General features: G+C 41.0%; 1 protein-coding gene across 7 annotated transcripts in view; it reads left to right on the top strand.

Annotated features, from left to right (window-relative positions):
• Positions 1–13,449, top strand: part of SHQ1 (SHQ1, H/ACA ribonucleoprotein assembly factor) — a 41,291-nt gene extending 27,842 nt beyond the window's left edge. For all 7 annotated transcript variants that reach the window (XM_015875117.3, XM_015875111.3, XM_015875112.3 and 4 more), the window contains exon 12: positions 12,271–13,449. In XM_015875117.3, the coding sequence (XP_015730603.2) occupies positions 12,271–12,922 (652 nt within the window). In that variant the 3' untranslated portion in view covers positions 12,923–13,449. The remainder of the gene's footprint in view (positions 1–12,270) is intronic.
• The last annotated feature ends 1,101 nt before the right edge of the window (positions 13,450–14,550 follow it).

Genomic DNA, 14,550 nt, shown 5'->3' on the forward strand with positions numbered 1-14,550 from the left:
TTGAGAACTGCTGGAACCTGAGTCCGCGTGCCTCTCTCAGTAGGTAAGAGAGCAATGAGTGCTGAAGAGGCAGAACAGAGTCATTTCTCAGAAGGTGGCATCATTTGTGGGACAGCTCACACTGATTCCAGCCTCTGCTTCTCAAAATGAGGTTGAGAATTGGAAAAAACAACAGGAGCAAAGGCTCCGTGAATGTGTCAGATTGACTTGTGCTGTGGCAAGAGTGGAAAAAAACATTGTAGTTCACTGGTAAGGAAGTTAGAAGTGGTGAAGACATCTGCAGGTATGAAGGGGAAGAGATTTCTGTTGTCTGTTGTGTGACATAATTAAAGATAAAATGCAAAGCCACCTCTGGTTGAACATGGATTTGTACTAGCAGTATGTTCTAATGCTTTTCTGGTCAAAGATAGTTATGAGTTGGCTGATTCTCCATAGGTTATCGAGTTATTCTTTATGGTCTTCTTTGTTTCAATCAAGGTAGCATAGCTCAGAAACGTACCTTGTATTTCAGATGCTAACCATGGGTCTCACACAGAAACAGCAAGAGGTTCTTTACAATTTATTTTTCTGAAGTATCTTTTTCTAGCCATAAGAAGGGAGTGCTGTCATTTAGCACGTAGAACTTAAGTAAGGGCTCGCTGATTTATTGCAGAGAATGTTGGCTGTTGATGCTTGAATTTGGTGGAGAACCCACATTTATTTTCGTGCCAAATCATTTGCTTTTAATCCTCAGTGAGATCACGGTTCTTTGATTTAAAAATAGTAACTAAGAATTTGCAAGCACGTTGTGCTTCTCATCTTTCACTGTTTTGATGCATGTTTTTAATATAGTTTCTTTTTGTTTACTGTCATCCTGTGCTGCTGTGCTTCTTGTTAAATATTGCATCTTATTTAAGGCCTGAGCTGTCACTTGAATTGTCTGTAGAGCAGTAGGTGTGCGCAGAGCACTTTGTAAATAACAATACCCAAGTAATGTAATATATAACTTAAGAGGCTTAAAGCAAAACGTTGTTTGCCCTGAAGGCTGAGAAGTGTGATAGACAGGTGGATATAATGCCAGAAATTCTCCTTTATATGTTTTAGCGAGCCCTGTAAAACATGGATTTTTAACAAGGGATTTAATCTCTCCTCCCAGCTGCTAGCTGCAGTTCCCTTTGATGTTTTTCCTCTTCTTTCCTCTGTTTGTTTTTTTCTTATTTATTCCATCACTTTTCTATGGCTTGTATTCCTCCAAGCTGTGTCTGAGTGCACCTTGCTGTGGGTAGAGAAGGAAGAAAAGAAAGCCATTTTTTTCCCCCTCAGGCAATTGCTTTGATTTCCCGAAGTTGTTGGGAGGCAGCTCCTGTCTGCCTGCAGAAGGGTCAGCAGTGGGTGTCATGTCTTGCAGCCTGCACGTCTCCGCTGGCTCTTCTGCCTCCATTTGGGGAAGGCAGTGCTTGTGCAGGAGGAGCGTGCAGCTGCGATCAAAGCGGGAGCTGATCAGTGGGCTGCTAATGCCTTCCTGCTTTCTTTTCAGCCCTCTCTGGAGTGGGCTTGGTTCAGTGAGTGGGGCATTATCATCATTTCAGTGCCTAAAGGTGGAATCACACCCTGGAGTCCATGGTACTAGGAGCCCTACAAGCATTGTGGGATGATGGGGTGGAGGTGATAGCAGGCTGATCAGTTTGGGCTCCTGCAGATGTGTGCTGTCCTGCTGGGACCTTGCAAAGTTTTCATGTCTGGTGTCTTTCTGTGTTGAGATCATGTGAGTTGGCAGGGATCTGTGACTGGGATGGCTGCAAGTTGGGGTTGCCATTGGGGTATTGTGGGTTTCAGTCAGGGTACTGATCTACCTCACTAGGATTTCTGTTGTTAGGGTGGTAAATCCCATTGTAAAGGGGCAGATTCCTGTTTCTATAAGGTATTCTTAACAGTGCCCTTAAGTCCATTTGTTATTGTTTCCATTATCTTTGCTCATGCATGATGACTTATGCATTATTCTGACATTAAAGTTCACATCTTCTGCACTTTTTGTGGCCATCTTTCATCACCATGTTATAATACAAACTGATTTTCAGTGTTAGGAGTTCAAGATCCTGGATCATGAGAGGAGCTGGTAAAGACTAAGTTACATGTAATGGCAGCTGAGATATTTAAGATCAAGATGACGCTCATGTAGAATGAGTGTTAGCATTCCATTCTGTAACACAGTCAATATTTGCCATCACAGTTCACAATCTGTTCCTTTCTCTCTGCATCTGTTTTGTGGTGAGTTATCTGTTCACCACTTGTTATTTTATTTATCATTTAGAACTTTGGATGCTGTGCCATTGTTAGATATGTAGGCTTGTTGCAACTCACTGAAGCTATTTTGGCGACATCGAACTGTTTGTAAAATCACAAACTATTCTTAAAGTATAAACACTGATTCTTTTTTGTAGTCCAGTGTTAATTAATTACAAGTTATTTTTTCTTATGCATATTTTCATAATAACATACACATAACTAAGCTGTACTTGATTTCTTTTATAATATGCTTAGTTACAACTAACTAAAAAGGCCAAGTAATTAAAGTAAAATATTATACTTCATCTTTGTTTAAAATATTTATAAATGGGAAATTCAGCTCATACAGTATTCAGATTAATTATAAAAGAAGTGCTGTGGAATTTCAGAAAAAAAATATGGAAAGTCACTTGAAATGTTCAGATTTATTAACATACAGTCACTTAAATTGAAATGATGGTGCTATGCTTTGTATTTGATTTATTCTTAACAAACTGTAGTACTTTAAGCTATGTAGATAGCAGTTCATGTTTACAAGGTTGCAAGTTGGATTGCAGCATATCACTCTTAGCTCCCGAATTCATGCAGTGCCCTTTGAAATGCAGAATTTCAAGATGAAAGCGGTTTATATTTCCCTTAAGCCCATTGGATTCTTCCACATCAGCCATTGCTTTGTGCTCAGGACTGCTCTCTGCTACCTGAAGACATATGGTGGGTTTCTCTTGGCTGTTCATGTACAGAGAGATGTATTTTCCAGACTACGCCTTAAACTCAGCACTCCCATTTTATTGTGTGGTTTTCCTATGATTAAGGTAAAAATTTGGTGTGCAGCAAATACTTCTCCAATCACCACTTTGATGTCTACAAGGGAAGAAGGGGAAAATGAGCCTATGACTTTCGTACAACAAACCCAGTCCTTGTGCCCTGGTTTCTTCATGTTCTCTAACATTTCCATCATGGAGAAGGCAGCATGTGCAGTAACCAGTCTAAGTGTGGATGAGCTCCTTGGTATAGCCACGCTGTGGTCTCCCTCCATGCTATTGCACACACAGCTGTGTTCTCTCTGCCTTTTCTCATGGGGGATTATTTTGGATCTACCTCTGTGTATTTTCATCAAATATGTAGGAATATAAAATCTTTCTCAACTCATAGCCTCTCAAATTTGATTGAAGTTGCCTATTATTTCTAAGAGCTGTTATAAGGGAAATCATTATCACTAAGTGTAGAGATTGTCTAACTGCATAGACCTGATTTATTTAGGCTAAAAATGACAACCTATTACCTTGAGAAATTGAGAGAATTAATTTTATATGCAGTTGCATGAAATATCCTGAATAGACTGGACGCGTTATTTTAGCCCCTGGCTTTTTCATAAGGAAACTTAGAAACTAAGTTGTTCTTAGCTCTGTGTTCTGGAGACTGTTTATTTCCTACGAAGGCAGTGGTTAACATGGCACTACATCCCATGAACAAATGTTGTGTTGTATTTACACTCATCTGTCTTTCTTTTGCTGCAGATAATGTGGAAGATTAGTTAAAGTTTAGGTCAATTTCTTACCTGAGTCCTGAAGAAAATTGTTCTGTTTCTCCTTCACAAACACATTAAATTCAGCTTTGTTCTTACATTACCTTTGGTGCTCATTGATCAGAGCTAATGAGATTTTAATGGGGTTATTTATTGGTTCTGCCTCTCACTATAAAAATGTATAATAAACCAAGTAGGTGGAACTGTTGAATAGTGTGGTTTGCGTTGTCTCGCTGGCTGTTAATGGCACTGCCTTTGCTGTGATTCTTCAGATCTCATAGAGCAAGTAGGATTCTGATGGACCACCTTTAGGATGGTTCATTTCAGGAAAAATGATAAAATAACAAAAATCTAGAAACAGTGATTTAGTAAATGTTACTTATTCTATAAATAAGTGTCTTTAAGGAATTTTGTGGCATTACTCTCCATTTTTGCAGGAGGGAATGGAAAATGTTTGACTTTCAGGCTTTTCTGCTCATTAGGGACCTGTGGTATTGTCTGTGCAAGGATAAAATATTATCTGTATTCTGAATGAATGTGCTTCTTTCCAAGAAAGAGATGCCCTTTGTGTCAGTTAATGGGTGTATTTTCTTTTCCACTTCATGCCTCAGACTTGAGGGTAGTGTTGTTCTGCTTCATTAAGTTTTTGTAGTGCTTTGCTGTTGAGGCTGGTTGTGTTCCCAGAACTGGACAAAATAAAATCTGTGAGTAGTTCCCCAGTCTTGCAGGAAATTGGAGGAAAAGGGTATGTAAGGTACTTTGCAATAAGAGCAAATCATTATTATGGTCTGTAATGTAGCAGAGTTTGCAGATAGGTAAAGTGTTTGTCGCTGTTTAAAATGTACCAAGACTACAGTCTCTGCCATTAATTTCATTCAGAGCTTGATTTCATTTGCTACTTCCTGCAAATAAACCTTGTGAGAAGTCTCCTAAGCATTCTGTGAAGCCTTTGACATGGTCCCTCACCACATCCTCCTCTCTAAGTTGGAGAGGTGTGGATTCGAAGTATGAACTGTACAGTGAATTAGGAATTGGCTGGCTGGACACGGCCAAAAGGTTCTGATTAATGGTTCTGTGTCAGGGTGGAGGCTGGTCATGAGCGGTGTCCCTCAGGGGTCAGTCCTGGGACTGATGCTCTTCAGCATCTTCATCGATGACAGATGATGGTATTGAGTGCACCCTCAGCAAGTCTGTGGATGGTACCAAGCTGAGTGGTGCTGTTGATACATTGGAAGGAAGGGAAGCCATCCAGAGGGACCTAGACAGGCTGGAGAAGTGAGCCTGTGTTAACCTAATGAGGTTCAATAAGGCCAAGTGCTGCACTTGGGTCAGGGCAATCCCAGGTAATTTTACAAACTGGGGGAAGATCTCCTTGAGAGCAGCCCTGCGGAGAGGGACCTGGGGGTCCTGGTGGACAAGAAGCTGGACATGAGCCAGTAGTGTGTGCCTGTGGTCCAGAAGGCCAAATGTGTTTTGGGCTGCCTCAAAAAGGGTGGCCAGCAGGGAGAGGGAAGTGATTGTCCCCCTCTACTCAGCTCTTGTGGGGCCCCATCTGCAGTGCTGCGTCCAGGCCTGGGGCCCCCAGTACAGGAAGGATGTGGAGCTCTTGGAGCGGGTCCAGAGGAGTCCAGTAAGATGATCAGACGGCTGGAACACCTCTCTTGTGAGGAAAGGTTGAGGGAACTGGGCTTGTTTAGCTTAGAGAAGGCTCCAGGGAGACCTCATTGCGGTCTTCCAGTACTTGAAGGGAACATATAAGCAGGAATGGGAATGGCTGTTCCTAAGAGTGGACAGTGATGGGACAATAGGGGAATGGTTTTAAACTAAGACAGGGGAGGTTTAGGTTAGAGATTAGGATAAAGTTTTTTTACACAGAGGGTGGTGACACATTGGAACAGGTTGCCCAGGGAGGCTGTGGTTGCCCCATCCCTGGTGGCATTCAAGGCCAGGCTGGATGTGGCTCTGGGCAGCCTGGGCTGGTGGTTGGTGGTCCTGCATATAGTGTGGGGCATGAGGGGGGTTGAAACCAGATGATCATTGTGGTCCTTTTCAACCCAGGCCATTCTGTGATTCTATGTGATTCTATGATTGCAGGGCTCATTCTAAGCTTGCATTTTCAAAACTACTTCTGTGTGGTTAGAAGTCCTTGAATAGTGAAGCACTCATTAAGAGTGACCTTGAAAGGGGGGAATGGTATCTCACATAAAACACATGCTGTAAGGTGTAATTGAATCAGAGGCTCTTATCTCTGTGCAGATTCTGAAGCTTGTTTTCTTTCCTAACCAGTAACTGTAGTAGTTTGGGCAAGTGAATGGTGTGTTTGGTGTGAGTTTCTTAGGGTTGTTGCTAAATGTCCATTTGTGAGGGTTATTTCCCTGAACGGGAGGATTTTTTGTTATCTTTATTAGTGACCACTTTATGCTTGTCTGAGCCTGTTGACCCAGGTGTTTCTACTTTAATGAAGTTATCTTCTGCAGCCAATGTCATTCTTGTTATTACTTCTGTGTTTTACAGTCAGAGTTGATCAAACTTAGTCTTTTTCATGGCCTGAATATTTTATTAAAATCAAATTGTCCTTCAATTCTGTATTGTAATAATGGAAAAACAATTTTAAACAGCTAGAAAGAAAAAAATATATATGTAATGATTCAAGTGTGGAGAGATGTTTGATCTTGTTGGTTGCCAGTGACAGTCCATGCAACAGCAACAGTGATGTTGTATTGCAGCCTGCCCTCACCCAGTCTTGTGGCAAGGTGGGTAATTGTTAACACTTACAGTTTAACCAGTGCTTAGTGTCCCGTGCATACTTCCACTTCCACACCCTCTTCATCTGAACTGCTGGGACTCTGCTTTGGGATAGTATCTGGTGATGCCTGAGATAGTATTAATTCCAGAATTGCTTTAATTCTTATGATGCCTCTAGCTAAAAAGAGGTTGTGGGAAGTTGTAATTAATGCTGCTAGGTATGTAATTTGGAACACATTTAAAGTGGTTTGCTCTTGGCTGGTTGTACTGCTTGTTATCTTACCTGTTTTATCTGAGAAAATGGGTGTGTGAAACTTTCTCTCATGAGTGTGAATTTTGCCAGGCCTTGTTGAGAAGGGTGGTTTAAATGTAGGCAGCTGCTTTCTGCTTAAACTGGACAACTTCTCATGCAGTAATCATATAATATTTAGACAGCTGGGAGTACTGCATGATCCAGCAGTCAGAAAGGCTTTAGCTTAATGCTGCAGCTTTGCTGTGAGATGAATCTGAGGTGTCCAGAGCCTCAGTTGGCTGGAGGTGAGTTACCCAACTGCTCTGTGTTTGTCAGCCCTGCTGACTGGCACAGCGTGATGCTAGTTTGTAGTTGAATGCATCTTGAGGAATTGTTGGCCTGGGAGGGCTGGCTGCTTGGCAATAGAACAGGCCCATTTTCTTCTTTGGTGCAACTTACAACGCTACAAAGGCAAGTCTGCACTTGAAGTATCTACTGTTTCTTTGAGATTTGTTTATCTTGCCTGTAAGGCTTAAAGGTAATTAATGTAAAGTGTTTTACATGTAAAATAGGGCTTGTCAGCTCTGTAGAGCCAAGTTAGCATTGCTAGCATGGAGGACTGATTCCCATTGTAACACAATAGGCTCTAACCACATTGGAACAGCATCATATAACAAGGCTTTGGGTATAAATCTTGGTTCCAAGACCAGTTAGGTTGCATTCAAGCACCAGGCTGGTAACCAAAGCTGTTGTCAATGTCTTTGATATGTAGGTGTATGTGCTTTGTTGCTTTTGTGCTGTACTTGGGCACAAACGGCTCAATCTGCCGTGACAGCACTTGTGCTCTCTATGCTGACTTGATTCTAATTGAGCTGACTTGATTCTGATTGAGCAATGGTAGAGAGGAGGAAAATCCTATTGCACTGCAGTTGTGGTTTGTATCTGTTTTACACCTAGTTTGCACCGCGGACTTCAGAAAGGTTGATGTTTGTATATATCTGTAAATGCAAAGTCACACATGATTCAGTAGAAATAATCTATTGTTTACAAAGACAGGTGCAAGCTAGAACTTGTACTCCTACAAGCAAATACTGTTCCATAGTGAAATACTAGTGGCTCCAGTTTTTAAAGGCTGTCAGGCCTCCCATGTTTGCAAATACTTTGCACAGTATTTTCAGTATGCAACTTGTGTGCTGTGATCAAGTGTGCCTCATGTAGAATGAAGTGTAGAGTGCTGATTTTATATATTTAACTTCTCTGTTTTGTTTTTTTTTTTAATGTAACAGAACTACTGAGGCAGGCGGTTTGGGTGGACTGCAGGTGGGAAGGCCACTTTAAAACCTTTTCCTTTTGTGCTGCTTCTCGCTGAAGATATACAGAAACACAGTTAGTTTTACTGTAACACTTCAGGAAAACTAGAGGATTTTGTCTGGACGTGTTCCATGTCCTGTGTTTAGTCTTTACCTGCTGTGGCCCGGTGACTTTGGTGGGCTTTCCTTCCAGCTGTTGTTGAACCTCCCTGCAAAAGCTTTTCTGATACTTTCTTTTTGCACAGTTGTTACTGTTTTACTATCTGTGATGTATGAAACAGAATTTTCCTGCTAGCACTTGGAGAGTCTTTTGTGCTTTCTAGACCAGGTTTATACAGCACCTCTGTCTTGAAGTTTTCATTTCAGACTTGGTGGCAGAGACCCGAGGTGCCTTGTTGTTACCTGTTCCTCAAAGCTGTGCCTTAAACAAAACACGCATCTGAATAGTTTAACCTGTAATTAAACATTTTCCTTAAGCAACTGACATCTTGATAACTAATAATTACCTTGTGTGGCACCTTTAAAGCCTATTAGGCAGGTTTATGTAAGAACACTATTACCATAATAATAAGATATCATTACCACAAATGCGCATACTGAATGAGCGTGTCTTAAAGTAATCATGCAATTCCATTAATCATACTTGAAAAATTAACGTATTGACTGTTTAATCTCTAAAATGCTACTCCAAAGGGTTTTGGAAACAGCAGGACTTGTTTACAGCAAGTCTGTAGTGCATGATATCTCATTGCTGGTGTCTCACTTTTGTTTCCTGAATTGTTGCTTACTTTTCAGCCAAAAAAATCATCAGTTCAGACTCAGGATCCCTCAGAAGTATTTTCATGCTCTGATTTCTGTGCCTTTTGCCTTTTGTCCAGAGGATAACAGCACCTTTTCTGAAGGCTGATGTGTAACACGGTCCTGAAATTCAGTTTTCCTTGAAATCAGTTAATTGCATTAACTGAGATGGACCAATACATACCAACTGTAATGCTGCTAAGGAAAAAAACAACTCATAGTGCTGTTATTCAATTCTTTTTTTGTTTTTCGTAGAAGAAACTGGAAAGTTTGGGAGTGGAGTTGTCTGCTTTTAACTGCAGATTTGTCAGAAACGTGAGACTTTGAGGCTTTCCTTCTATTTGAAATGTTGAGGTCTGCAGACTTCCATATTTTTCTGGAAGAGACTTGATGAGTGAAGTGGGTGGTGGGAGGGAAGTGTTTCATCTCCTAAGAAATCTGAGTAACCGAAAGTGGCTTTTTTGTACTGTTCTAAATCCAGTTAAAATCAAATACGTGATGCAGCAAAGAGCTAAAAAATGGCAATGGGGCTTTGGGCAGCCTGGTCCAGGAGAAGGTGTCCCTGCCCATGGTGGTGGACTGGGGTTCGATGTTCTTCAAGATCCCTTCCAACTCAAACTGTACTAAGATTCGGTGAAAATAATGTTCTGGGTTTTTAATGACTGCTCAGAAGACTCCTGTTCTGGTTGGCTTGACGTGGTTTTGGGGTGTCCATGCAGTTGCAGAAGGTTGTGTAGGTCTCCATGAAGCCTTCACCCTTGCTCAATGACGAAACATGCTCTGTGACCTTGTGTGCAGTGCTGGCTGTCACTGCTCCACAGGACACAGCTGTGACAACTGAAGCAAAGCAGTTGTAGATATCAGGAGGACAGATGGAGTTGTTGGCCTTTTGCAGGCATTTGCTCATTCAAGCAGAGTGTGCGTTTTGTTGCTGTTCGGATGGCAAGGCAGGCTGTTTGAACAATGGCATCTTCTGATAATCCTTTGTAAAGATGAAAAGCATGTCTTCTCCCTGTAGTTCTAACCTAGCTTTTGAGGAAAAGGAACACACGTGAATCTTGAAGCCACAGTTGTTTTACAAGTTAATTATCATTATTTTGTAGTCTCTTTTGATCAAATAGGAGGTAAGCTGAGCTATTCAGAAGAATGCCTCTTGTAGCTTTATGCTGTCCAGTGAGACCAGTGTTTGTCTTCTGCCGTCAGGCACTGACGTTTTCATTTCTTTTAATTCATTGATGGAAATGCACTTGAGTACACAGCACTCAGAAACTCGCAGCTTTAGACAGGCCATTCTTTTATCTGTCGGTTGTACCACATCTCATCATAGGAAACCAATGTGTGGAGTCAGGCACTGTGTTTTTTCCTCACCTCTTATCATTAGTAATCTGGAGCACAGTGGAGTATTTATTAATGTAAAAATATGCACAGTGCCATACATCTCCTTAATACTTGACTCTTTCCTGTGGCAAATTCCTGTATCTAAGGTGTTAATGTTGTAACAGAACAGTGAAAGAGGAGGAGGGAGGTCTAAGTGATTTCAAGGACTGAATATCTCACAGGAAACATACCTATGAAAGTAGAGGTGCAAACAAAAATGCACATAATATTTCAGGAAACAAAGTGACAAAAGTGATGGAAGAAATGTGTGGATAAACAGAACTTGAAAAATTGATTGTCTATAATGGCAGATGAAAAACAGGTGGAGTTGGAGATGCATCGCCAAAGGAAATTGTGCATACAGTTGCTTATGGATGTCCATGAAATTAGAAGGAACTGCATGTGAAAGAGGCACAAAACAACGTTCTGTCACATGGCGCATTTAGTCCGTGGAGCCTGGCTGTCCGCAAGAATATGGCAGGTAGTAGGACAGTAAAATAAACAGAAATTGCACCTTTGTATAATGAACCTCCCTTGCAGGGGGAGAGAATGTGCACACATGTGGAGTTGGAAGGAAGTGGGGAACAGTTTCAAAAGCAAAGAAGAAAAGGGTTTTCTGTAAGGGATGTGAACTTTGGTGACTGAAAGCCTAAACCAACTGATCACCCGTGAGTTCAGGATACAAGTTTCACTGCAAGCCAGATTACTCATACTATCTACCTGTGAGGCTTTAGGAACCTTTCCATTGATCAGCTGGTTTTTTTGGTTCCTTCTTGTTTTTAGGAAGATGCTTTCTTTGTTCCAAATTAGGTTGGAAACTTCTTAGTAACTTAAAGTTACCTTAAAAGGTAACTAAAAGTACCTAAGGGTAACTTAAAGTTCAAATGCTTGATAAAAATGAAGTATTACGCAGAAGATCTACGTGTGGATAATGCCAAGTAAGCAACTTTTGGAAAACTTGGAACCTGTGCTTATATTGAAGGTTGTTTAGATTTATGGTTTAATTTTTAGCTTTGGAGTTGCTTCTGGTAAACAGTTTCCTTAGTTTTCCGCTCTATCAGTTGGTCTAAGGAAGGTTAATGATTGTATTCCAAGTTGGGCTTTGAAATGCTGCACTCTGTAAAGTGGGTAAGAAATTGCATTACATTTCCCTTCCTCCACATTTAAATACAATTCCTTTAGGAGCAAAAGAAAAAAAAAAAAAAGAAAAGAGGAGTATGTTATACTGAGTAATTATCCCCCCTGGGAAATAGAATATAAAGATCTTTAAAATCATTCAGCTGAGAGAACGAGCGCTTTAACTTCTGCCTCGCAGGAGTCGTGTATTACATTATCAGCTACTTGCTCCGGTGTCAGTGTGTCGTGCCTTGCAGGTTAGCAGGTTTTGGCAGAGGAAATGAAACCCAGTCGGTTACTGCAGGATTTATAGTAGACCTGCTGTTGCAGGAAGTGGTGAAAAGTTGATTGATAGTCTAAGGCAGAACTCCACAACAAGAAACAGGATGTGTGCTTAGGACTTTATACCTGCTTTCCCCTCTGTCTGCCTCCCCATTTCAAGGCATTCTTTGGCTTTTTGTTCTCTCTGTTTATAAGTCTGTGATGGGCTTTCCTGGTAAAGCATGAGCTGACCTCAAAACACATGAGGGAATGGAAATTTCTGCTGGAATACAAAGAGCAAAGCACAGTGTGCAGACAGTGTAGCGAGCGTCTCATGGCACTGTGTATGCGCTGAGGTGACTGTAAAGAGAAGATAGCACAGATGCAAAGACTTGGAAGTGTGGGATAAGTAGCATGGTTGTAGTTCAGCTTCTTAAAGAATGAAAACAACCCTGAGTTGGACTTGTTTTCCTTTACTGTGTGTTGCTGGAACATCAGATTTCTTTTCTGAAAATCTCTGAAGTCTTTCAGTGGGACATGGCTTAGCCTTGTGAGAAGTGACTAGCCAGCATTTAAGGCTTGTGTTCTGCATATCAAATGTTTGTGAAGTTAAATAATACGCTTTGTTCTTCTTATTAAAGGTCAAAGAAGTTGGCAGCACTTTCTGAATCCTTGCAGAAAACCACGCTTGCAAAGTCCCACTTAGGATTTGAGCTAGAAGAGCTGGAAGCAGCAGCAGTGCTGGTACTAGAAGAAGAGAGCAAGTTAACAGCTGCTGGCATGGTTTCCAGGCAACAGCTGCCATCCTCTGAGTCGGAGACAAGTGACTCTGAAGAATCAAGCAGCACTTCATCATCTGAGACAGAAGGGTCTGATTCAAATGAGCGAGAGTCCTCAACTGCTGAAGATGGGAAAATAAATCCTTTACAAGGCGTGCTTCAAGAAGAGAGGACAGCTCCACTTATTGACTGTAATGGATTAAGGCAAGGCACAAACGCTTCAACGTTTGAGGTTAGTGACGAAAAATCAGAGGCTTCTTTGCAATCTACTTCTGTTCCTGGAAAATTGATAGAAGAATTAGGAGAGCAAATGCACACTGCAATGAGACTTTCGGAACAACCTGAAGGATTGGCTGGTGCAAGTGGCTTTGCTTTACGGGAACAAGAAGAAAACAATGTATCTGAACCTGTTGGTTTTTCCAAGGCTAATACTGGGAAGCGGGATTTCCTGGAGGTGCCTTCGAAGACAAATCCACTGCTTTTTCTTGGCAGCACAAATGAAGATGGAGACTAGGGGGCTATGTTAGAGCACAGCATGACCTGCCCAGCACAGCTCAGTGCTGTATCGAGGTCTTCTCAAGGCCATCCTAAGCTGCAAAGAGAAGTTAATATTTTTCTTCACGTTGACAGTTTGAAGGATAAGATTTCTTTTGAAAAGAATGGATATGACTGTATGGTACTCTCACAATTATTTTTTAATTCAACAGAGTAAGAATTGATCTCTGCGTATAGGAATGTGGAATTCCAGTAAGTTTCTAGAAAGAGTTTTTGTTAAGTTATGTAGAAGAATGATGTTGTAATCAAATACAGTTGAAGTAACTTGTAATGTTTCAGTTATTCTTACATGTTGGGATTTACTTGAAAAATGTTTTTATGGTTGCAGAAACTTGTTTGATGTTATTCTATGTTTTTTCATATTGAAATACTTTGTAGCTAACTGCATTAAAAATACTGACGGTTATAATGTTAAAGATGTAATTAATTCTGGAAAATTAAGTACATTCTATTTTTTTTTTTTTAATAAAGGAATGTTTCAGTTCATGTTAGGTCTACAGCTCGTATTTCTGTGGTATTCATGCAGGTTATTTCAACTTTTGACTGCCATTAATTCTTTTGTTTGTGAAATATTTTCTCACTTGAACACTGCGATGGCTTTTTTTGAAGAAGTCCTAATGATTTCTTCTGTATATACTCTTAACATCACCAAAGTAATATTAACAAAAATGATGAAATAACATGATGCAGTGTTCTTAAGTACAGGACCAAAAGCACACCTGCACTGTCTAGACATATCTTTGCTACTGGTTTGTTAAATAGCTTTGGCCAACTCATTTGCTCCTCTTTGTCTTTCAGATGTTAAAATAATCCACTCACTCTGTATGTTTAGTGCTAAGTTCTGCTAGCAGTAAACAAGTCCTTGAAATGAGGTGGAAGCTGCAAATGGTGCCTTGGTATTCAGCCTCTACTAGAGGATTTGGTGAGGGAAGCAGGATGGGATATGGAGCACCAGGTTTGGCCCAGCATTCTGACAGAACAAGACCTTCTGATCCATACCTCTGGAGGAGCAGGCCATGATTACTTTCCAGCCTTTTAGCTATTCAAACAGTATATAAAAACCCTGTGCTTAAGGACTTTTCACCAATGTTGTACTGTGCCGGAAACCAGCAGGCCAGTTGTCTTCCCATGCTGACTCCTTTTCAGCAAGAACTATGACCCTGCTCTGCCAATATTATTTTAATGTTCATAAATACCTATCAGTTGCTTAATCAGCCTCTACGTTCTGTTCCCCAGGGGAGGAACCTTTCTCATCGTGTCAGCGAGCACTTATTCTTCCAAATGCTTGCAATAAAATCTACGCTGTCGCTGCAATTATGCAGTGTATGTCTGGGGAGGAAATGTCTTTAAAGAGGAAAGAAGTAACTACCTTCTCTCTTGCCATGTTACAGGTGTGAACTGCAAAGCTTCTTTCAGCTGAGTGTGGGCTGGAGAAAGTTGAGCTAGTATGAGTGTTGGTATGAGTTCAGAAATGTGAATTACAGAATGCCTGTCAACTTTTACCATATCCTGTCTGTTCCTCTGCACTTGGTGTTGTGGTGGTATGCACCAAGATCCGTTTCCACGCCCAGTTAATGTCCACTTAGC

The sequence above is a fragment of the Coturnix japonica genome, chromosome 15 (genome assembly GCF_054131305.1).
Source record: "Coturnix japonica strain WE chromosome 15, WE-NBRP24, whole genome shotgun sequence".
In the NCBI taxonomy this organism is placed as follows: Eukaryota; Metazoa; Chordata; class Aves; order Galliformes; family Phasianidae; genus Coturnix; species Coturnix japonica.